The sequence below is a fragment of the Rhinolophus sinicus genome, chromosome 5, assembly GCF_057876585.1.
Source record: "Rhinolophus sinicus isolate RSI-liver-muscle chromosome 5, RSI-T2T, whole genome shotgun sequence".
NCBI lineage: Eukaryota > Metazoa > Chordata > Mammalia > Chiroptera > Rhinolophidae > Rhinolophus > Rhinolophus sinicus.
In genome coordinates this window covers 48,869,287-48,894,482 of record NC_142505.1, presented here as the reverse complement: position 1 = coordinate 48,894,482, position 25,196 = coordinate 48,869,287, and the positions used below count along the sequence as shown (strand labels likewise).

Sequence of the window (25,196 nt, the reverse complement as noted above, 5' to 3'; positions counted from 1 at the left end):
CTGCCAGCACCAAACTGCAGAGCACAGCGCGGGAGGGGGCCGCCAGGGGAGGAGGTCACATAGTTCAAAATGCGTAAAGTCTCCTTAGGCTCACTAAAAACATCACTGGGTTTTATTTGAATAATTGCCTGGGAACTTACCCGCCCCAAATGGGTATCACCTGGCAAATAAGAAGAAATCCACCATCCCCCCTCTCCAAAAAGAAGTGAGATGGCGAGATAGCAAAGAGGGGGTTAAATAAACGGCCCGTGGAAGTTGGATTCGGTAAACAGGCTTCAAAGTTGATGCTGTCACTTGACATGAGCCTCTCCAGGTCTCACTCGCCACCCCGAGAAGATCCCACCGCAGCCTCACCGCCCCACTCAGCCGCTGGAAGGCAGGTGCGAGGGGCGAGGCCGACGCCCGCGGCAGGTCCTGCCCAGCCGCACCTGCAGGCGCCCAAACTTGGGCACAATGGGTCGCGCGAGCGGCGGGATCCCCTCCCCGGGCAGCGCAGAAGCCAGCACTTACACGGAGAGTGGAATCTGCTGCTCCGAGCGCACCACGTCCCCCAGCGCGGCGCAGAGAAACGCGGTGGCGAGGAGCGCCGAGGCCCCCCGGGACGCGCGGCGCTGCGAGCCCTGCCGGGCCATGCTGGGCTCCCTCCGACGCGCCGGCCGCGGCGACAAGAGCGGCCGCCGGGAGCTGCAAGGAGCGGGCGGTGGGCGAGCGCGCTGGACTGCCTGCTCCGCGCCGCCCCGCCTGCCTCTCGTGCGCCGGGCTCACTTGGGGAGCAGAAAAAGGAGCGAGTGGGGTGGGGGGGAAGAGGGCGGAGAGGAGGGAGGGAAGAGAGGTGGAGAGGGAGGCAGGAGGGGGAGGAGGATTGAAGACGCGCCTCTCTCAGCGGCGGCCGCCCGGCCCCGCCTCGGCGGCCCCGGGGAGTCCGGCGGGCCGCGGCGGGAGGGCGGGAGGCGCCGCGCGGGCGGGGACTCGCAAACTCCAGTGTCCTTGGCCGGGCGGAACGCGCCTTGCCCCGCCCGACCCACTGCGGCCGCCGAGTTCTTTACAACTCCGCAGTCAGCCACCGCGGGCGCGACTCTCCGGCTCGCCCCGGGCGGTCCCGCAGCCCCAGCGACCCGAGCCGGGGGTAGGGGTCGGGGTGGGGGCTCAGGAGGGAGGCCGAGGGCCGCGCGTGGCTCCCCGCACTTTGCCAGTGGCAGCTCCGAGCCTACCCCGCACGCCCAGTCTGAGTCAGGGGCGGCGGGGTCAGGTTCTGCCGAGCCTAGAGGTGGCGCGACCCCCACCGCCGCCGCGCAATTTTCCAGTGGGAAGGGCGGGTGAAGAAGCAAAAGTCTAAGGAAGCCACGTTCGCGGCGGCGGCGGCTGGGGTCGCACACGGGAGGAATGGGTGGGCTTGGGACCGGGGACTCAGCGGGTTCTGGCCCGGGCACCGCTGCGTGGCCGCCCGCAGCGGCTCCCCGGGCCGCTGCGTTTGACTGGAAGACGGGGAGGGCGGCGCTGCCGCGTTGGCGCGGGCGCACGAGAGCGGAGCTGCCCGCGCCTGCCCGCAGCGGGGCCGCCCTTGCGCTCCCGAACCGGGGCCAGGGCTTCCGAGCATGTGTCGCTGGGACCCGCTGAGGCCCGGCATCCGCGCAACTGCGGCGAGTGGCGGCGGCCGAGATGTCAGGGCTGGGCAGGGAAGCAAACGCAGCGCCAAGTCCTTGCCGACTGGCAGGCACACTAGCTGGGTTTCGGGAATAAAAGACTCCTCTGAGACCCGGGGGTGACCCGCTTCCCACTCCAACCCCAGCCACTGGCGGAGGCGCATTCCGGTGGCCGGCTGAGGAAGAAGGGGTAAGGGGAAAGGAGTCGGGGTACCCTCGGGCGCCCTGAGAACTAGGTTACCCCGCGGCCTCGGTCGCCGCCGCCCCCTCCCTGGGACCCGGCTTCGGATCCTCTGACCCCAGTGCGAGGTCTGGGGTGTGACTGGGAACTTTGTGGAGCCCTTGCGCCGACTGGTAGTGAAGACCTACACTAGTGAGGCTGAGTCATCCTCGATCGGCCGAGCGCAACTCGGTGACCCCGCCGAGCCGCGTGCTCCTGACGTCGTGGGGTCTCCCGGGGCGTCCGCCGCCCGGGTGCGCCTCATTTGCCTGCCTCCGGACCCACAGCTTTGCGTTCTCCCCTGTCCCCGCCTTCTGCCTCCGCACCCTCAGCTGTCAGGGAAGTGTGTGAGGAGGGGCTCCGGCTTCCGCAGAGTTGTGTCGGGCGAGGAGCTAGGCCGGCTCCCCAGCCCAGCAGTCCCTGGAAAAAGTTACCCCAACGAATGCTGGGCTTGATGTCAGAGTTGGCTTCGCCGGCAGCAGGACCGCCAAGGGGGCATTGGGGCTTTTTCCGAGTGCGGGAAAACCCCGGGCTCCTGGGAGCCGGTCGCGCTCCCACCTCTGGGCGCAGCATAGGGAACAGGCCCCACCGAGGAAGCGCCAGGTGCGTCCAGCCCACGGGCAGTGTCTCCAATCTCCACGGATGACTAACCGGTTATAATGAATTCTGCGCTTCTGTGCACGCCTCCCGTCTGTGGACGCGAGCTAGCAGTTCCAAACTGAGCCAAGCGCTGCCTGACCCTGGGGCAAGTGGTCAAGATGGCTTTGCTGCTCAAATTGGGGGCTGGGAGAAAATTAATTTTCCTGTCAGAACCCAGGAGCCTTTTTTCTAAATGAATGAGTGAGGGAGGGAGGGAAGGAGGGAAAGCATACTAGCCCTTATTAGTAAGGCTGCAATCCATTACCTATATGGTATCTACATGATAACAGCCTTTCATGCAGTCCCTCATTCATCCAGTGAATAACTGTCAAGCATTTGTGTGATAGGATGGTAGGATGTGCTGGAGACCCAGAGGACAGTAAATCAGACACCTGCCTTCACAGAGTTCATACACAAGCAAGGGATACAGGGTTTGCTCCAAAAGCCGTGATGATAAATGCATAATTATAAACTTTGACAAGGGGTCAACTATAGTGTGTGTGACCAAAAAAAGTACCTGTAGCATCCATCCCATTGTTATCCCTATTGACTGATGGGAAAAATTGAGGCACAAAATAATATCACTTAATCACATTTAAACAACCATTTGACTGCTGGACTATATTGAGAGCCACTTGGGCATGAGGTCATGAGGAGTTTTTATGATGAAGTCATTATGTGCTGCCAGCCTGACACAGGTGAACTCCACAGGTATTTCCAGGCAACTAAAGAGTAATGAGGAGAGGAGCCCTGACACAGGGCGTCACAGTCCCAGGAAAGTGGCATCTTGAGCATTTATAACTTACAATCTGAAACAGAGCATTATGCAAAATACATTTAAGATGGACCCCACTAAACATTTTCTACTCTCTGAAAAATAAAAATAAAACGATATAAGAATAAATCCAGAACTCAAAGTGGCACAAAAATTGGGGGTTTGTGCAGCTACATCAGGACAAGGGACGAGGAGCCCCTTTCAGTAGGCCAAGTGCAACAGCAGGCATTGGGTCCTACTTGCCATTTTCACCCAAAAGGCTGTAATTCAATACCCAACTTTCAGGGGAAGCATTGAATGCAGCCAAATGAGCCTGCATACTCTGTCCAATCAGCTGAGGACATTGCACTCGTCCTGCAACAATGAGGGGCTGCTGGGGGGGTGCAAACCAAAGTGAAACTTGATGAAACGGAGGTGAATGTTTTAGAAATGTTCACCAGGTCCTGGTCTATGGAATGGATTCCAGAGAAGAACCCACAGCAGCGATTCTCAGGCAGGAGAGGGCAGTGAACATGTGGGACTTTTTCTCTTCATCGCAATGGCTTGGAGTCCTACTGGCATTTAGTGAATGAGGGCAGGACAGTCACACAAAAGGAAAAATTGTCCTGTGTCCCACAGTACTTTCAAATGTCCCACTGCACATTCAGGTAGGAGGAGAACCTGCCTCTAATCATCTGAATCTAGAACTTAAAACCCATTTTATATATAACTACAAATGAGTGTTCGCATGGTTTTAATAAACACTGAATTTCCAGGAATACAACTATTGTGTAAACGAAGGGAAGGTTGTCTTCTATTTCGTTCAGAAACTTATCCAGGGGGTTGTTTGTTTTACCATTTTGGATAATCACTTCTCCAATGGCAACTGTGCTTACAGGTCCTGAATCACCAACAGAGCACATCAATATCATCCGAATATGGGGTGTGGTATCCAGTTAGTCTGCAAACTATACTCACACACATCTAAGGACTTCATTATATCTTGCAGTATAATCTTCCATGAGCATTTCACATAGTAAAATACCTCTTATTCTATTATGAATTACTTTTATTTTCTTTGATATTACCAAATAAAGCATAGATATATAGATATATAGAGAGAGATATAGATATATTTAATTCTGACTTTGAGTAGGTTATATTGTCTTAGAACTTCCTATCGGGACGGTAAAGGGGGTGTTGGGTCTAACTGAGAAAGACCTACTACTCTAGATTAGAAAGAGACACCGGCTAAACAGCTGTGATGTTGCTGGTAGGGGTACAAAATGGTTCACCCCAAAGAAGCAAAATGACAAGTGCTGTAACCTTTGACCCAGCAATTCCACTTCTGGGAATTTCTCTGACAGTTACTAAGTGACATACATACATGGTTATTCATTACTGCATTATCTCTAAGAGCAGAAGACTGGAAACAGCCCAACTGGCTATCAGTGCATAATTGGTTAAAGAAACTGGTGCACCCTCACAATGGAGTATTATGCCACAAAGTTAAAACTGAGGATGCTTTCTACATATGGATGTAAAAAGATCTCTAGCGTAAATTAATTATCTTAAAAAAACAAGATACTTAACTGTATATGGCATGCTACCTTTGTGTAAGAAATGGGGAAATAAGAATACATATTTGTATTTGCTTTAAAGAAAAAAGCAAGCAAGACGCCCAAGAAACTACTACTAGTTATTACCTGTTAGGGAATTAGGAGGAACAGAGTAGATGGGGATGGGTTTGAAAGTGACATTTCACAATGTTTATCACGTTCAATCATTTTGGATTCTTTAGGCTTGTGAACATATTACTTATTCGAAACAACAGGATACAAACATTCATACATTTGTAACAGTTCAGATACTGGGGCCTGGGATAGAGTGGAGAGAGTGGTCATTGGGATGAAATGTGAGAAACACTTAAAGTCCTCAATCCCTACAGAGGTACAGAGGTGGTTCTCAAATCCCCAGAGGTTCTGATTCAGTAAGTTCAAGTTGGGGAAGGAGGTGGAGTGGGAACTGTATTTCTAATAAGCTCTTCAGAGGATTCTGATGCCAGTGGCCAAGGATCCCTTTTGCAAGCACAAGGCTTCTCTCACTCAGAGTGGAGCGTTGAGCCTGGTGGCACTGTGGACTTTGGGGTCAAACAAGCCTAAGTTCAGGTAATGGATCACCCTCACACTCACTGGGAAGTTGCCCAACCTTTCTGAGCCACCCTTTTCTCAGCTTCAAAAGATGTTAACAACAGAGCCATTTTCATACAGACATAAGGAGGATGAAATGGGGTGGTGTAGCTAAGTATTCAACAAACGTTAGTTATTACGTTCATTCTACAAACACAAAATTTCCACACGTGGGCTATTGCTCTGGCTATCACTTTGCCTTGGAGTGCCAAAGTAGCAGAGCCCTTGGCTGAAGCCCAGCTTCCTGCTTGACCATCACCACACACACACGCACGCACGCATGCACGCACATACAGCACTCATCTTTCCATGCCCACCATACTGCCTGGCCCAGACCTCTATTATCTCCTCCATAAAATCCTTTGACTGACTCCTAATGAGACATCCCTTCTAATACATTTCTTCTTCCAACAATAGCCAGAGCCATCTTTTTAAAAACAAAAATTAGAACATAAGCATTCCCCTGCTCAAAATCTTCCAGTGGTTTCCATTTTAAATTAAAATTCAGACTCCTTACCAAGGCACCTAAGGCCCTTGATTGCCACCCTCCAGTCTCATCTTCCATCCCTCTCCCCCTTGTTAACTGTACTCCAGCCAATCTCCTTGGAGTCCCCAAAACACTGAATCTGTTCCCACCTTGGCCCTTTGCATGTGTTGTGTTCTCTGACTGGATCATGCTTCCTCCAAATGGCCCCAAGGCTGTATTGCACTGTATTCAGGCCTTTGCTCAAACGTCCCCTCCGTGGGGAGAACTTTTCCCTGACCATTCCAGGTAAAAGATAAACACATATGAGGTCTGACAATTACATTCAAAAATTTGCCACCGTGCACTCACATTGGCAGCACTGTACAAACAGCTCAGTAAGGTTTCATAACCTTGGTATATCAGTGTCTCACAGCTGTGCTCTTGTCGGCGTGTGGCAGTGTCTTACTGAGTGGCATTCATTATTGTTGTTGCATGTTTGTGTGTGCTGTCGCAAGAATGTCTGAGCTTGAATTAGAGCAATGAACAAACATGAAATTCCTTGTTAAACTTGGCAAGAGTGGAAATGAAATCAGGGACACGTTAGTCCAAGTTTATGGGGATAATGCCATGAAGAAAACGGCAGTGTACAAATGGATTAAACATTTTTGTGAGGGGAGAGAATGTGTCACTGATGAAGAGAGGTCAGGGCAGCTAGTAACAAGCAGAACTGATGAAAACATTGCAAAAATTCATCAAATTGTGTGTCAAAGTCATTGGCTGACTATGAGAAACATAGCAGACCAAGTAAACATCAATAGAGAAACAGTTAGGAAAATCTTCACTGAAAATCTTGGCATGAGAAAGGTGTGTGCAAAAATGGTCCTGAAGGAGCTCACTGATGAACAAAAGCAAAGGAGAGTCGAAGTTTGCCAAGACCTTTTGGAGAGGCAAGATGATGTTTTGGGCTGTGTTATCACTGGTGATGAAACATAGGTGTATCAATATGACTCTGAAACAAAGCATCAAAGTGCACAATGGAAGTCAGACAATTCTCCATGACCAAAAAAGTTACGTCAGTCAAAATCAAGAGTCAAAATGATGTTCCTAACCTCTTTTGATATCAAAGGGATGATTCATTACGAATTTGTACTAACTGGACAAACAGTAACCAAGTTTACTATTTGGAAGTGCTGAAAAGGCTGCGTGAAAAAGTTAGACGAAAACGACCTCAACTTTTCACCAACAATTCATGGTTCTTGCATCACGACAATGCACCAGCTCACACAGCACTGTCTGTGAGGGAGTTTTGAGCCAGTTAACAAATAACTGTATTGGAACATCCTCCCTACTCACCTCATCTGGCCCCCAATAATTTCTTTTTTTACCCGAAGATAAAGGAAATATTGAAAGGAAGATATTTTGATGACATTCAGGACATCAAGGGTAATACAACGACAGCTCTGATGGCCATTCCAGAAAAAGAGTTCCAGAATTGCTTTGAAGGGTGGACTAGGTGCATACCTTCACAACGGGAGTGCTTCGAAGGTGACCGTAGTGATATTTGGCAATGGTGTACGTAGTACTTAATCTAGGATGAGTTCCCGAACTTAATTGTCAAACCTCGAACACTCACTCTCTCACACACACATATCTCTGTGCTCTCACCTGGCTTCATTTCTCTTCCTAGCACTCATCACTACTGATAGAGTGATTTATTTGTTTACACTGTGTCTCCCCCATTGAATGAGATGTGCCCATCCTCTTCATCATTCTGACTATAAAGTCTTCAGCCAGGCCTTCGATACTATAGGGGCTCAATAAACATGGGATGAATGACTAGAACAGAGGTCAGCTTGAAATTCCTTTCTCCTAAGGTCCTGCCTATTTCCTTCTTCCTTAGGCTCTAGTACTATCCACCTCACCCAAATTACAGAGCCTCTGTAAAAGCACGAGGTTTGCCAAGAAGGAAAGAATCAGGGAAGCTGTTTCTCTGAGGAGAATTCTCAGTAACATCTCAGTGGGAGAATGCTCATTGGAGGAAGAAGAGAAGGCGCGAGTAGGAAGATGTCTTGAAACTTTAAGAGCACTGTGAAAAAGCCATGCTGAATGCTGCTTTTTAAGCTATCAGAGGAAAGAAACTTACCAGACAACAGTGACAATATTTCTAGCCCTGCAACGGTGCTGAAGGGAACAGATACGTGTTAAGATGACCACTGTGACCACAGAAGAATATTCTTCTCTTGGACTGGTTTGGAAACGTTTGAAATGCAGCCCTTGAGAAAGACAGCTCTGAAGCTAGTGTCAGGTTCACTATGCCGAACGCCTTGAATGGAGTCGGCATTAAGGCAGCTTCAGCTGAATTCAACCAAACTGGATGATCCTTTCAAACATTTCTAACTCTCCCACTGAATGGAAAAAAGAGGGCTCTTGAGTCCCCAACACAGAAAAAGACAATGGGTGGGCACACGGGTACTTTGCATCACACGTGCCCCCTGTACCTAAAGGCCCTTCCCCACTCTGAGAAGATTGTCCTGGGCAGTGGCACAGGCCCATCCCATCCCAGAGGAAAGACCTGAAAGGACCAGCTGGCTATGGAGCAGCTCACCCAAGCCTACCGTGTTTCCCTGAAAATAAGACCAGGTCTTATATTCATTTTTGCTCCATTAGGGCTTATTTTCAGGGGATGTCTTATTTTTTCATGTATAACAATCTACATTTCTTCAATTGCAGTCATGTCATCTTCTGGAACATCGTCATAACGTATTAAATGCGTCCGTCTGGCTGAGATCTTAACTGGGGCTTATTTTCGGGTAGGTCTTGTTTTCAGGGAAATACGGTAGCACCTATCGGCCCACAGGTGTTAGAGCCAGCTTGTCCACTCCTCCTCCACAGGAGCAGAGACTGAGCTTGCAATGCTCATGCTCCTCCAGCTCTCCCCTGCTCATCCCCACCTCCACGCATTCTGTCCTGGGGTAAGGCAAGTCTAGCATTCATTTGAGGAGATTCCTTTAAACCAACTTCTACCTTTGTCCCTGAAGAACAGTGACCTCACATTCACACAGCTATACTCACACGCCAAATGACACAGCTTCTTAGCCACCATTCTCTGGGCAAGAGAAGAATGCTCCTGTGAAATGAGAAGCACTTAAGAGAACAGTTGCAACATATGCCAAAGCTACTACTCTTGTTTTGTTTTACATTCAAAACATCAAGCCAAATAGAGAAAAAGAAGCAAGTGTTCGCGCAAGTACACCTTCTAATTATCTGAATCTAAAGTTGCCTGTTTTCATAGAGGGCAGATGCTTTCTGGAGGTTAGGGATGTAAGATGTCTTTCCAGGATTGGATCCATTTCTTTGGGAGTATCTTAAGAAATGACAAGGTTTCTAAGTGTCCGTCAAATGAGAACTGGTTGAATTAATCAGTTTATCATGTAATGGAATTTCGTAAAGCCATTAGAAAGGATAAGGTGACTTCTATGAACTGAAATGTCCACCTGGTAAGCTGTCCATAAGTGAAAGTGTTAAATGGAACAAACAACAGGTTGCAGAATAATACGTATAAGTATAAACCGATTTCTGTTTTTTAAAAAAACATAGATCTAGGTATACATGTAAGTATAGGTATAGATATATCACAATCTATCTTCTGAGTGTGTAAGCATGGAATAAGCTGGAAAATTACATGCTAAACTGTTAACACTGGTTACCTCTAGGATTCGAAAATTGAAGTGAAACATTTTACTTTTTACTTTCAACATTTCGGTATAGTTTGAATCTTTACAAAAAGACTGGAGAGTAGAAGATGGCATGTCTGAAGCATGCCACATGGAATGCTTAACACAGGAAGCATCCAAACAACACAGATGTTCCAAAAATATGACTTGTGTCTGATCACCTGTGTTTAAAATCATGATCAGGTAGGAAAGGAAGACCCATCAATGTTCATGAATTAGCAGAGGGAGAAGAGGCTGCTTCGCAGAGGAGTCCTGTTGGGAGGAAGTGCTCCATGTCTTCTAAGCTGAGAAACATGGCCATATCAGCAGGCCCAAAGGGCAGTGTGGACCGGGCATTGCTCCTGCCCTCGTTACTGTGCATGCATTTGTGGCTTTCCCCTCACTGAGTTGTTTTCATTGATAACAAGCATTTTTGAAATGCTGAATTACAAGTACGCAAGTATCTACTACATGTTAAAACATTTGTTTTAATGACCATGTTTTGGATACATGAGGTATTTAAATTCCAGGAATATCAATGATCAAAATAAGTAATTGTTCTGCTTTATTACTTTTATATTAAAGATAAATATAATATTTTAAATTTTGCATGAAATAATCAGGTTTCAAATATATATGGTAAAGCCTCTGTTTGAAGCCAGTTTTTTCTCTTTTTTTAATTTTATTAAATTTATTGGGGTGACATTGGTTAATAAAATTACATAGGTTTCAAGTGTACGTTTCTGTAATACATCATCTGTATGTTGCATTGTGTGTTCACCACCCAAAGTCAAATCTCCTTCCATCACGAACTATTTGAGCCCCTTTACCCTTTTCTACCTCTCCCCAACCCCTTTTCCTTCTGATGGTAACCACTACACTGTTGTCTGTGTCTGTGAGTTTTTGTTTCTTTGTTTGTTTATCTTGTTCATTTGTTGCTTTCAGTTTTACATCCCACATATGAGTGAAATCATATGGTTCTTGACTTTTTCCGTCTGACTTACTTTGCTTAGCATGATATTCTCAAGATCCATCCGTGTTGTTGCAAATGACAGTATTTCATCTTATGGCTGAGTAATATTCCATTGTGTATATGTACCACACTTGAAGCCAATTTTTGAATGATCCACCCTCAATTTCTTATCCCAAGTCAGCTTCTCCAATGACAGTCAGCAACCCCTCCCGCATATTCAACAAAGCTATACTTTTCAGAAAATAAACCAATTTCTAAATAAGATAAATAAAAATAATTTAGTTTAGTAAATGATCTATTTAAACGCGCGCGCACACACACACACACACACACACACACACACACACACACACTCCAAAGGCAAATATAAGTGTGGATGAGATTAACTACTGTTTTAAATGCTCATTGTCAATAGTTCTCTGTTTGCCTCTCTCGGCATGGATTAGAGTTGGCAGTAAAAACAAGCATAACTTCCTACTAGGAAAAGAGGAAATCCTCAGCTCATTTAGAGACTGTAAAGCACCCTTCATTGATGACCACTTCATTCAATCATGATTTTGCATCTACAAATTTCTTATTTCATGGCTTGTTGAGGAGTTGATCCCTCATCATATGACAGTACCTAATTATTCAATTACTCTAAGTGGTTAAATAAACACGATCAATTTTTCTATAGTTGCTCTTTAATAATCATATATTTAAGGAGAAATGCTTGAAGTTAAGAAGCATCGCAAACTAATTTGCATAATTAAAATCATTTGACAAAGTTGTTCTTTAGGACATAAATTAAAGTGACAATATCATTTAATCAAAATTTTGGAAACCCTTGTAAATTTTAATCTTAAGAATTTATCTTAGAGAAACAATCATGAGCACAAAGATATTTAGCTATGAAAACATTTATTATAATGTGAACTAATCGAAAAAATAAGAAACTACTTAAATGCCTAAAAATAGGGTATTGATAAAATATTAATATATCAAGGCTGATTCATATACTATTATTCTACTATTTAAAATGATGCTGATGAAACCTTAACTACAAAAAAAAATCACAGTGATCAAAAAAACAACTTATATAATATATATTCATATAACAATCCAATGCTTTAAAAGAGTTATTACAAATGAAAACCTATAAACAAAAATCCCTTAAATATATTTATTGTCAGTGAGATTGTTTTGGGTTTTCTCTCCCTCTTTTTTTTATTTAATTATTTCTTTAAAACGATAGAAGCAATGTGTGAACATAATTTTCAAAGACTTCAACCAGTACAGAAAAGTAGAAAATGAGATATGAAGTCTCCCTTCTCTCCAAAGAAAATGACTTTTAACAATTTCTGTTTTTCAGTTATTTTTGTGATTATCATCATAACTCTAAATAGTATATTATATTTCTCCCTTTTTATTTGGTTGGTCCTCAACTTAGCTATTTTTATAGTGCCCTTACCATGCGCAGGCATGGTTCTAAATGCTGAGGATGTGAGAATGTGTAAAGAATGGAGTTTTCTGTCCAATGGGTTTATTAACGTCACTCTCCAATGCGGCTTTACCCAGCATCCTTGGACATACCATAGTGAAAGTGACTTTCAAATGTGTGCACTTACCCTCTCTTTTATATTCTCTCCACTTTGAATATGAATATTTGGCAAGTATATAACAATTTTTACATTGTCCAGGTTTGTAATGTTTACATTTTATTTTATATGTCATTCTTCCAGGCTTTATCTACAGATTAATTATAAAAATTGAGACCCATCTATTTTCAATAATAGATGGTTATGTACCAATTATGATCAGTCTCTGTGAAACCATAAAGGATATCTGGACCCACAGAGACAACCAGACTTCTGGTATGAACATAGCTCTATCAATTTGGCCTTTTTCCTTTCTCAGAGAAATCTTTAAAAAGCAACAAAGATTTTTTATAAATCCACAAATTTCATTTTCAGCAAAACTTGAAGGTAGATATAGTCTGCAGACTACAAAATGCAAGTAAAGACTTCCCAAAGGAGTAGGTGATGCAGAAGCTGAGCTGAGGATGGGAGGACAGAAGAGCAGAGAGAAGTGAGGGGACCAGCATTAGCAGATGCCAGAAATCACAACTGCTGAGACTTAAGGGCTCTTTCTAAATGCAGGTGCTCCATCCCTGTGGCAACAATGGATGGCAACTTAAGTTGAACAAAATTAGAGGCAGAAGCCCTCCAAGACCCAAGGTGGTTCCTTGGAGCAAAGGAGATGGTGCTGCACATGGAATCACACAGCCATATTAAATTGAATAGTTTGTCATTATGACAGCAGAAAAAGAGAAAGTCTTTGGGTTGTGAAGGAAGTCTACAAGGAAGGCTACCTCAGCTTATCCCCTGACCTCCTACCCACATACACATACTTGAAGCTCCTGCAAATAGTTATTGATCTAGAAAATCAACTAATTCAATGAGTGAAAAGAAGAAAAAAGGAGAGGAAGGTGGGGGGATGAAGATGAGAAAAAGTAGGAGGAAGAGGAGCAGGGGAGGTGAGGCAAGGGAAGAGAAGAAACAACTGGCCCAACATCAGTACAAAGAGTCTGTTCTTTAAAAAAAAAAGAAGAAGAAGAAGCAAAATTCATCAAACAACACTTACAAGAAAAATATTGCTATAGAGCAGACATATGAAAATCGTGGCTAAATATTTCATCATGAATTTTAAAAGCATAAGAAGCAATCCCTCTCGGTGATGGAGGATCACAACAAGAAATAGAAGAACTTGGGTAAAAGACAATGAAGACAACAGGAGGGGATGAAATATAAGCAGAATTCAGGGAAGAATTAGATAAAAATGATGAAACCAACAAAGAAATACAGACAAAACTGAAAGGGACCTGAAGAAGAATATACACTGCAGAAAACAAAGTAAGGGACATAGAGAATAGAAATTATGAAAGAAAAAAATGTAAATAAAGAAAGAGTTAAATGTTAGCTAGAAAATGAAATGTTGAAGACAGGCCAAGGTGATCCAACATATGTATGATTGTAGTCTTCAAATAAGAAACCAAGACAATGAAAATAAAACAAATATTTAAAGATATAATTCAAGAAAATATCACACAAATATAAGAGAACTTGAATCTACATAGGGTATACTGTATATTAGAGAAAGCTTACCTGAATCGTTAGCTTTGAGACATGTCCGGGAAAAGAAATTGGGTCTTAAAGATAAAGAAAGTATCTTTAGTTAAGGAAAGGGTAGTTAAGGAAAATATCAAGCTGCTTATAAGGGGGTAAATCAGGCAGGCATCAGATGTATCTAGAACAACATTCAAGGTCAAAATATAATGGAGCAATTTCTATAATATTCTCAAGGAAAAGGTATGGGTCAAGTATTTTATATACAACCAAACTGACATTCTAGGGTAAAAATTACCTACAAACAGTGGTGAACAAGAAAAATCTCAGAGAATGCTACATACATGATACTAGATAAAGTTAAAAGGAGAAATTAATTATTAGAAACATTATAACAAAGTTATAAAGAAAGCACACACACACACACAAAAAAAAAAACAACTACAAATCAATCTCACATATGAATGGTGATTCAAATCTCCAAGTTACATATTAACAAACAGAATCCAGAACACATTAAAAGAATCACAAGACAAAGAAGCCAAGTAGCTCCTCATCATTTACCATTATAGGTAAATTACTAGCCAATGTAATTTGATAATAGAAGGGAAAAAAAGAAAATTAAAGTCATTAAAATTGGAAGGAGGAGGTAAAATTATCAGAAGACTAGCTAATTGTACATCTGGAAAATTAAAGGGAATCAACTGAAAAACTAATGTCAGAATTCAAAAGATATTGGGGTACCAAATTTATTCATAGAAATTAATAGCCTTCATGTACATGTATATATACCACAGCTAATTAGAAGATATAATGGAAGAAAATACCCCTATACTATAGCCACAAGAAAAGTAAAATACCTAGGGACAAACATTTTAAAAATGTGTAAGTAAAGTTTAAAACACCATTAAAGACAGAAAGAACTCTTGAAAAGGAAAGATGTATCATTATCTTAAGATATAAATGATATCATTTATCTCCAAATTTATTTATATGTTTAGTATGACTTAGTAAAAATTAAAATAAAAGAGAAACCAACTGAAGTTTTAATGGTTGCATAGGATTAGTATGATGGACTAGAATTCCAAGGACCCCAGTCATAGAGCAAGTCTTCACTCACCTGTTGACTCTTTCCCACAGTCTTCACTGAATGCATGGGAGTAGTGTACTGAAGGCTGGGGACAAGGCCAGGGTGTTGAGAAAGGTCCCTCAAGGTCAACAGTTGTTTCCTCTAGTGCAAGGCAGGGACCTTCCCCAAGTGCAAGGTAGCAGCCTGCCAAAGACTGAGGACAGAGCAAATAGGTCTGAGAAACACCTTTAAGAGACTCAGGCATTCACCACAAGAACTTCAGCTACTCTTGAAAGCTTAGGGTTAGGGTAGGAGATTTAGGTAGCTGAGAGATGAAAGAAATACATAGGGAGCCTACGGACATAAAAAGAGTGATAAAGGGATATTATGAACAACTTTATGCCACCAAACTCAACAATCTAAATGAAAGATTTAAATTCCTTGAAAAACACAACTTTACATAAAACTGACATAAGAAGAAATAGAAAACCTAAAAGCTCTAGATCTGTCAAACAAATTGAATTTTTAACAAAAACAGGTATGAAAAATTCTAAGTTCAGATTGCTTCACAGTAAATTCTATCAAACATTTAAAAAAGAAATAATTCCAGTCACAAACACTTTAATAGATAAGGAAGGACAATCACCACCTCATTGGATGAGACCAGCATATCCCTGATACACAACCCTGACAAGGTCATTACAAGAAAGAAAATTAGGGATCAATATCTCTGATGAACATAAATGAGGTGGGGATTGTCCTTCCTTATCCTATTATCTAAGTTGAATACAGCAGTTATACAAAAAGGATAATACATCATAACCAACAGGGTTTTTCAGTTTTTAAAAAATAACAAGAACATAAGTTGTTTCATCTTTTGAAAAAAATCAAACAATGTAATTCTCCACATTAACAGAATAGCATAAAGGAGAGGGAAAAAAAAGTGTGGATGTGTTAACAGATGCAAAATAAAATCAACAAAATTCAACACAAATTTAAGATTTTTTTAAAAGCTCAAAACCAGAAGTAGCAGGGAACTTCCTCAATCTGATAAAGATCATCTACCAAAAACAACTACAGATAAAATATTAATGGTGAAATAACAAACACTTTCCCCCTACAATTGGGAAGAAGGCAAGAATGTCTACTCTTACCATTTCTATTTAACATTGTACTGGAATTCTTAACCAGTGCAATAAAGTAAGAAAAATACTGGAAAGGAAAAAGTAAAATTTTCATGATTTGCATATGATATGGTTGTATACATAGAAAACCCTATAGAATCTAATATATGCATATATATAATAAAAACTACTAAAACTGATAAGTGAACTTAGCAAGGTCACAGAGACAAAGTAGATATATAAAAATTAACTGCATTTCTATATACTAGCAACAAACAAAAATAAAATTTGAAAAATCATATAAATAGCTAGGAATAAATCTAAGAAAAGATATAAATCCTCTGTACTGAAAACAACAAAACATTCCTGTGAGAAATTAAAGAAGGCTTTAAAAATAAACTCAAACCATTAATATTATTAAGATCTCCATTTTCCCAAAACTGATCTCGTTATTCAATATTGGCCCAACAAAAATCTCAGAAGACATTTTTATGGAAGTTGAAAAGCTGATTCTAAAAACACAAATACAAAGAACCAAGAATAGACCAAATGATCTTGAAAAAGATGAACAAAGTTGAAGGACTTACATGATCCAACTTTAAAATTTATTATAAAGGTAGAGTATCAAGACAATATTGAATTGGTACAGGTATGGACATAAAGATAAATAGAATGAATAGAGAGCCCAAAAATAGGCTCATAATGTCAGTTGATTTTCAACAAAGATTCCAAGGTAATTCAATGGGGACAAGAACATCCTTTGGACAATTGGAATCCGTATAGCCAAAAAATAAACCTCAGCCCTTGTATTCCACGGTACACAAAAATAACTCAATGGATTATAGATATAAGTCTAAATGCTAAAACTACAGACTTTTAGAATAAAATATAAGAGAAAAACCTTTATAACCCCAGCATAGGCAAAGATTACTTTATGCACACAATAAACATGAACCAAAAAAGAAGAAAATGACAGCATAGAACTCATCAAAATTAAAAACACCTACTCTTTGAAAGACACCTTAAAAATGAAAAGATAATATTTACCAAAAGACTTGTATTTAGAATATATAAAGAATTTCTGGGCTGGCCAGTTGGCTCAGTTGGTTAGTGCAAGGTGCTCATAATACCAAGGTTGCCGGTTCAATCCCCACATGGGCCACTGTGAGCTGCGCCCTCCACAACTAGATTGAATAACTACTTGACTTGCAGCTGATGGGTCCTGGAAAAACACTCTTAAAAAAAAAAGAATTTCTACAACTCAACTTTAAGAAGATACACAATTTACAAATGAACAAAAGATTTGAACAGGCACTCACAAATGAAGATGTATAGATGGCAAAAACACATGAAATTATGCTTATTGTCATTATCAAAAGGGAAATACAAATTTCAAACCACAATGAGATTTCACTATGCACCCACTAGAATAGTTAAGTTTTAAAAGCTAGACAATACTAACTGTTGCTGAGGTTGTGTAGCCCCTGGAAGTTTCGTATATTACTGATGTAAATGTCAAAGAGTGCAATCATTTTGGAAAACCCTTGGGCAATTCCTTATATACATATACTGTCTCTATAATCCCGAATATCCTAGGTATTTACTCAAGAAAAATGAAAACACATGCCTACAAATTATACACGAATGTTCTTAGCCCCAAACTAAAGATAATCCAAGTGTCTGTTAACAAGTCATTGGATAAACAAATATAATGGAATACTACACAGCACTAAAAACGAATTACTGATACACGCAACAATCCACATGATGAACCTTATGCTTGATTGAAAGAAGCTGGGTACAAAAGAGTGTATACCGTAATGATTACAAAATATGTTAAGTTGAAAACAAACAAAAACTAATCTATGGCGACAAATAAAAAAATGCTTGCTCAGTTGGGAGGCATCAAACTACACAAAGGCACAAAGGCACTTTCTGGGGTGATACAAATGTTCCACATTTTGTTGTGGGTAGTGTTTGCACAGGTGAATACTATTGCCAAAACTCATTAAACTGTATTCTTAAGATCTGTGCATTTTATTGTGTGTAAATTATGTCTCAATTAAAAAACAACAACAACACTATGCTTATTAGATTTCTCTGTAGCATATTGTTGCCCAGCAATAATACTGTAGTTTGCAAGAGATGCTGATGGACTACCTTGCATTGTGATAACTGCCTTTTTGTATTATAAATATTTGTAACTATAAAATCTCCATAAATGCGATCAATTGCAATAATAAAGTTGTACAACACTTAAAAATGACAACTGGTAGACTGGAGATAATGTTTGCAATTCATCTCTCAGACAAAGGGCTAATCACTCATGTATAATAATTCTTCAAAACTTATTTTAAAATACCTTAAGTTCCCAAAGTAAAGACATCCTTACTCTAAGAGTGGAGTGCTTTCCTCACAAGTGGATTTGACTCTTGAGTGTAGCCACTTTTCCTGTTTCTGGTTTCATTTCCATGTCTAATGGTGGTCTGGAAAAAAAAGGAGAGAGGTAATGAGGAAGAGATCAGGAAAGGAAGGAGGGAGGGAGGAAGAAGAAGGGAGAGAGGGAAGACAGATACATGCCTATGCTCAGAAAAAGAAAAAGTGCTATATAAAAATATACCAACATATTAATAACAGGGAGTGAAATTATGGAAGACTTTTTTAAATGTATTATCTGTGTTTTCTACAATGACCATATATTACTTTCTGCTCATTTATAGGAAATGCTATCATGCAAATGAGAACTATTTCTGGTGAACCTATTATACTTACAAGCACTTTAAATAATTTTCACAGAGTTCAATTTATGAGCTGAAATTTTATTCCTTCAACAGGCAATGCTTTTATTATTCATTTATCCCCACCCACCCGCAGAACATGGATGAATTAAGAGAGTTTTATGAACTTTTACTTATAAATGCTGCATAATTTTTTATTACAACAGCAGAGGATATTTTTTTAAAGCTCATTTAAATCTACCTAACTTATATTTGGAGTTTTCTTCTATAGTTTCCATCAGAGAGAGTGCCCATATTGGTTTCTTAAAACAGATGTATGAAAGGAATCCACTGGCAATTTGTCCTTTAAAAAAAAAAGCCTATGTATTATATTTCAAACACATAAAAATAGAGACTTGTTTAGTGAAACTTGTATAACCATAACTTACTTAGACTTAACAAATATTTTGCTATATTTGCTTCCTCTTTTTAAAAGTAAATTAGACATGACATTTCATCCCTAAATGCTTCAGCATGCATTTCTAGAAAATAAGGACATCTTCTTACATAACCAAAAAAAAAATTGTTTTAATACCTTATCAAAATTAACTATGATTTATAATATCATCTCTACTTAGACCATATTCAAATTTCCCCATTTATCCCAAAAATGTTTCTTTGCATTATTTGTTCAAACTAGGATCCACATAAGGTCCAACTGACCATTTCATTTCTAAAATCTAGTCTTTTTAAAATCCAGAAAAGTTTCTATCATCAGCACCAGATTTTCTTTTTCCTTTTTTTTTTTTTTTTAATGTTCTTTTTTAATGTTATAAGCCCTGGTTTTAAGAAGAAAGCTGCCTTGCCTTTGGAACCTCTAAACCCGGAAGAGAATTTCCCTTCTGGCCTGGAGGAACACACACTTAATGTAGCTTGCAGGAAGCCTGATTTCAGCTAGCTCTAATACCGCAGAAGGAGTTAAAATGTGAAAGAACAGCACTTTCCGTCTTAGGATGCCCATCTGATCACAGACAACAGGGGTAAGAGAAAACATTTTGAGCTAATGATGTTTACAGCTAACCAGATCTGGTTGAAGCAATTCATTGGACTCCAGTTTGCAAGTCTCATTTCTTATAAGGTTCATTTATCTTTGAATGCTCAACCACCAAAAGTACCCTGCCTTCACATTTCTCTGAGTATTAAGCTAGACAATGAATTCGTCTCCCAGCTGGTTAACTATCTTTAACCCCCCAGGCTGCTACAGTATTGTGTGTGTTAATTCAACTGCATTACAAATTCTCTAATACAGAAAGACAGCAACAAAAGAAACAAATATTAAGCATAATGAAAGGAATGTTGCTAGGGAAACTTTCATATGATACAACCAAGAAAGTCCTCCATGTATAGAAGGAAGAGTTCTTAAATCACTCAACATATAATAATTGAACATCTGCTGACTGGCTCCTGCCCCCATCCCCATACTGGCCTGGAAGAAGGTGTGGCTTTCCTTGCCAGGCCTGGGTCACAGGCCCTACCCTGAGTTCAGCAGTGAAGTCAACTTCATCCAGACCTAAGTCTAAGAGTAGTGAACAGAGCTTTCCCCAAAGAAAATCAGAGAGCAGCTACCAGCAAAAGGGGGAATGGATCCTGGGCAGGCAAAACCAATAGGTGGGCATCCATAGAACCAGGGATAATGAAAATAGGGATCTATAAACATAGAGAAGAGGTCATCATGGGTGTGTGTCCCCTCTTTCCATTCGAGTGCCCAGGTCCCTAATACTTCTTAACTAAGTAGCCTTGGTCCTCCTCCCAATGGCATCCCATTCTCTTTGGATTCGAGGTCCATCATGCTTGTTGCCCTATTGGGCAAGCTTCCTAAAGTATCTCCTGTCCCAGGCAGATAAACCTTATCTCCACCTCAATGCATTTTATAGAATCCTTAATGGAAAGAGTATTTTGGTCCCAATCCCTGTAAATATATGATAGTTCAGCTTTCTAGGCTTTTGAGTCCAGCCTTAGTGGGAGAAATCATTCATTTCTTGATTCAGTTCTTCTAGATGGTGGAAGGCAACATCAGAAGCAGTTATTTATTTTTGAGTGAAAAATGAAATGATGGCAGGGAGGTTAGCTTGGTTTTTTTGTTTTGTTTTGTTTTTAACTATTTTTTTTTTAACAGCAGTTTTAGTTTTACAACAAAATTGAGAGGAAGGTACAAAGGTTTCCCGCAGACGTCCTGTCCCCACACATGCACAGCCTCCTCCATTATCAACAATATTCACCAAAATGGTACATTTTTTACCAAGAATGAACCTACATTGACACATCATAATCACCCAAAGTCCATAGTTCACCTTAAGGTTCACTCTTGGTAGTGTACATTCTATGGGTTTGGAAAAAAGTGGAGCAACCTATATCTGGCATTATACTTTCATGCAGAGTATTTTTACTGCCCTAAAAATTCTCTGTGCTCTGCCTGTTCATCTCTCCTATCTCCCCTCCCTAAAAGCCTCTGTGGCAGAGTTTTCAAATCACAACACAGATCTACCGAGTGAGGTTGCTTGGTCCTGCCTTGTGTTTTTGTGGAGGTTTTTCCCCCTTCTCTTCCCCTACTGCAAGCAGCTCAGAAGCAAAGGGAGAACTCAGTAAACATGGGCCTGCGACAACACCAAGGTTCCCCTGGCTCTCCCAGAGTCACTTATCAGAGCCGTCCAGTGAGGGCTGCATGTGTGCTGAGCGATACATGGCAAATATTAAAGGATAATAAATAAATAAATAAATAAATAAATAAATAAATAAATAAGGGAAATGAGTAACATTTGCAAGTGCATTTATATTTATACAAAATATTTGCGGGAACGTGCCTTTCTACTTTGGAGAGTCTGCTAATCCATCACCATGACACTAATGTTGCAAGAAGCAAATCCGTCAGGCAGCAGTGACCATTACTTTTTAATAGACCACTCCATTTTCAGCAATCACACTAACAAAATCAGGACATAGCCTGGTCTGCTTGCAGGAGATGCAAACTTGAAAATGCTTCACAAATGCCTCCCTACACACACAGAAGGCTTGCTCACAGGTAGTCTAGATGCAGAACAGAAGGGGAATGTCAAGGGAATATTCAATAGGTAGATTCTTCCGGAGCCTGGCAAACACCTGTGTGGTACCTGAACACTGATGCCGAGCTTGTGTTTGCTTTTCATAAAGCTGTTCTCATTTGGCCCAAAAAAGCTCTGCGGGAGACCTGGGTGTATGGTCTTTGCTTTCAGGTTATATAAGATGAGAAAACACATGATCTGCAACATGCAGACCAGAGTATGATTTTAAAACTGCTTACCAAAGGACACTAAGAGAGAGTTTTTCACCTTTTTTTTTTAAGTTTCTGATATATCTGTGACTACACTAGCATACAATCCATTCACTCATTTGATAAGTACCTCTTAAATGGTGGAAACTGAGCTTGATGTTATGGTATATAAATATTCATAAGTCGTGGTCCCTGCTCTCAAATGAAAGGGAAAGGCACAATTGGCCATGCTAAATATCAAAACTAATTAAGTGCGAATGAAACCAGACGTACAAGTAAGGATCTATGGAAGCATATAGAAGTAAGTGATTTATGAAGCTTCATGTGAATCCAGAAAAACATCAGGGAGGGGATTTTTTGGACCTTGACTTTGAAGGATAGTTATTATTATTTTATCTTATTGCCTTATTTCAAAAGTGATATGTTTGTATTGTAGAAAATAGACATAGGCAAAAGCCTCATAATCCGATTAGCATTAGTATTCCTTTTTTTCTCCTAGAAATATGTGTTTTTACAAAAATGTGATCATATTTCATGATTTGATTTGTAACATGCTTAACCTACTGTGTGTGTATGTTTGTGTGCATATGTGTGTCATAATATTACAACAGAAACTCTCTTATCTGGCACAATCAGAAGTACCAGATAGTTGTTCAGTAAAAAAAAAAAAAAAAAAAAAAAAAATCAAAGGGAGGTATCATCAGATATAATAAAAGCCAATGCCTGAGACATCTTATTTTAACTTAAAACGAAGTCATGTGCCTTCATTCACCACTCTTCTAACGTACAGCCAAACCCTTTTCTTAAAAGAACACTGCTGAGGGGAACACCATGTCAGCGTTCTTATATAAGCTGTCCTCCAAATGCATTATGTACAATTTCTAGCTCAAATTCTTTACCATGGAAGAAGAATTTAGAGATACTTACAGTGCAATCTGAGTGCAAAAACCTTCTAGACCTTTACAACTCTTTTCTGGTCTTCCAGTCTGGTCTTCTCACTCACCTAATTCCATAGCATTTTTTAGTGACCACCATTTATCCATCCATCCCAAAGCACTCAACTTCAGCTTCATAGAAAGATGGACCCTCTTCACGTTCACACTCTTACATCCCCAATGGACATAATACTTAAACATCAGTGAGAACAAGAGGGCTGACCATCGCCTTCGTACAGCTTGTGAACTTGGTAAGCATACTCTCTTCCAGCACTCAGGCCACTAGTGGGATTGATTCGCCCTAGGAAGGAATAGACTTCTATACCTCTATCATTCATGCCTGATTTGAGGAATTGAGGGCTGACCTTTACCATGGTACCCTGGGCCCTGTAGAGAAAGCCCTTTGGGATGCCAAACTCAACAAGTCCCAGATCCATGATTGTGGGGAGCCATGGTTGCAGTTAACTTTAAAGCCTTAACAGAATGGCTCAGTTTATACTTAACCTATTTCCTCCCACTGAAGCAATTGTCTCTGCCTGCATCTGGAGAGAGCTTGCATGCTGCTCAGGAATGTGGTGGGAGTGGCCAGTTCCCAGAACAGAAGGCTGATGCCTATCAGGGCTATTGATAAGATAATTACATTTGGGAGTTTCAGTAAATTTTGTGTCTCCTGTGTTAAAGTTAAAGATTCACTGTTAACTAGGTAATGCATTTTTGTACTTGTTAAACTGCACGTCCACAGAAGGTATAAATTCTGGGGACAAAATAAACTCAGCGTCTCCAGGAACACTGGGGTCCGCGATCGCCATCATCAAAGTGTGAGTGCCTTTTTTCATTCCCACTCCCCTTGTCAGGAACCGTTCGACTCGTGGCGGCTGGCCCGCTACACATGATATTGTCCTGTTGGGTGGTTCTACCCATATCCCCAAGATTCAGAAACTCCTACGGGACTGCTTCAATGGAAAAGAGTTGAATAAGAGCATCAATCTTGATGAAGCTGTTGCTTATGGTGCAGCTGTCTAGTCAGCCATCCTATCTGGAGACAGATGTGAAAGAGTTCAAGACTTGCTGCTGTTGGTTGTCACTCTTCTTTCCCTTGACATTGAAACTGCTGGTGGAGTCATGACGGTCCTCATCAAGCGCAATACTACCATTCCCACCAAGCAGACACAGACCTTCACTACCTGCTCTGATCACCAGCCCAGTGCGCTCATTCAGGTTTATGAAGGTGAGCGGGCCATGACCAAGGGTAACAATTTCCTTGGCAAGTTTGAGCTCACGGGGCATACTTCCTGCATCTCGTGGTGCTCCTCGGATTGAAGTCACTTTTGACACTGATGCCAATGGTATCCTCAGTGTCTCTGCTGCGGATAAAAATACAGGAAAAGAGAACAAGATTACCATCACTAATGGCAAAGATCATCTGAGCACAGAAGACATAAAGCGCATGGTCCAGGAAGCTGAGAAGCACACAGCTGAAGATGAGAAACAGAGGGACGAGGTGTCTTCCAAGAATTCATTTGAATCCTATGCATTCAGCATGAAAGCAACTGTTGAAACTGTTGAAGATGAAAAGCTCCAAGGCAAGATCAATGATGAGGACAAACAGAGGATTCTTGACAAGTGCAATGAAATCATCAACTGGCTTGATAAGAATCAGGCTGCAGAGAAGGAAGAATTTGAACATCAGCAGAAAGAGCGGGGGGAAAAAGTCTGCAACCCCATCATTACCAAGCTGTTCCAGAGTGTGAGGCGCAGGCCAGGAGGGATGCCTGGGGGCTTCCCTGTGGTAGAGCCCCTCCTTCTGGTGGTTCCTCTTCTGGGCCAACCGCCAAAGAGGTTGATAAAGCCAACCTTGAGCATAGATTTAGCATTGTCCCCCACAAAATATGGAAGAACCTAAATTTGCAGCAAATTCCAAGGCAGTTTTCAAGGGGGTGCCAAAAAAAGTGCACGCAAATTTAAGAGATGTTATCTATGTATTACTTTTCAAAGTTGAATTGAATTATGGTACCAATATGTCATATGACATTCGTTCAAAACATGGCATTAATGAAATGAATGTGAGGGTCATTCATTGTATTACAATTTGAATACAGTTTTTTCCTTTCTTAAAATGTGTGTACACTTTTTTGGCACCCTCTGCAGTATATAAATTGAGCATTTTTGGTACTTGAATATGGAATATGTGCACAGGGAAAGGAAATAACGATGAACTTCATAAACACTGTAATGTAAAGTGAAAAATTCAATGTCTTAAATAAAACTACTTAAAATTGGCATAAAAAAGTAATTTTTACTATCTCTGACAACACTCTTTCTATGTCATTGTATTAGTTTCCT

General features: G+C 41.1%; 1 protein-coding gene and 1 pseudogene across 3 annotated transcripts in view; one reads left to right on the top strand and one right to left on the bottom strand.

The window, feature by feature from the left end:
* CACNA2D3 (calcium voltage-gated channel auxiliary subunit alpha2delta 3) overlaps positions 1-776 on the bottom strand; it is an 837,281-nt gene extending 836,505 nt beyond the window's left edge. For all 3 annotated transcript variants that reach the window (XR_002136724.3, XM_088798500.1, XM_088798501.1), the window contains exon 1: positions 511-776. Coding sequence is in view for 2 of the 3 variants with exons in the window: in XM_088798500.1 (XP_088654626.1) it covers positions 511-632 (122 nt within the window). In the remaining variant the exon portion in view is untranslated. The remainder of the gene's footprint in view (positions 1-510) is intronic.
* Positions 777-3,151: 2,375 nt separating this feature from the next.
* On the top strand, positions 3,152-24,818 carry LOC148758245 (heat shock cognate 71 kDa protein pseudogene; annotated as a pseudogene).
* Positions 24,819-25,196: the final 378 nt, after the last annotated feature.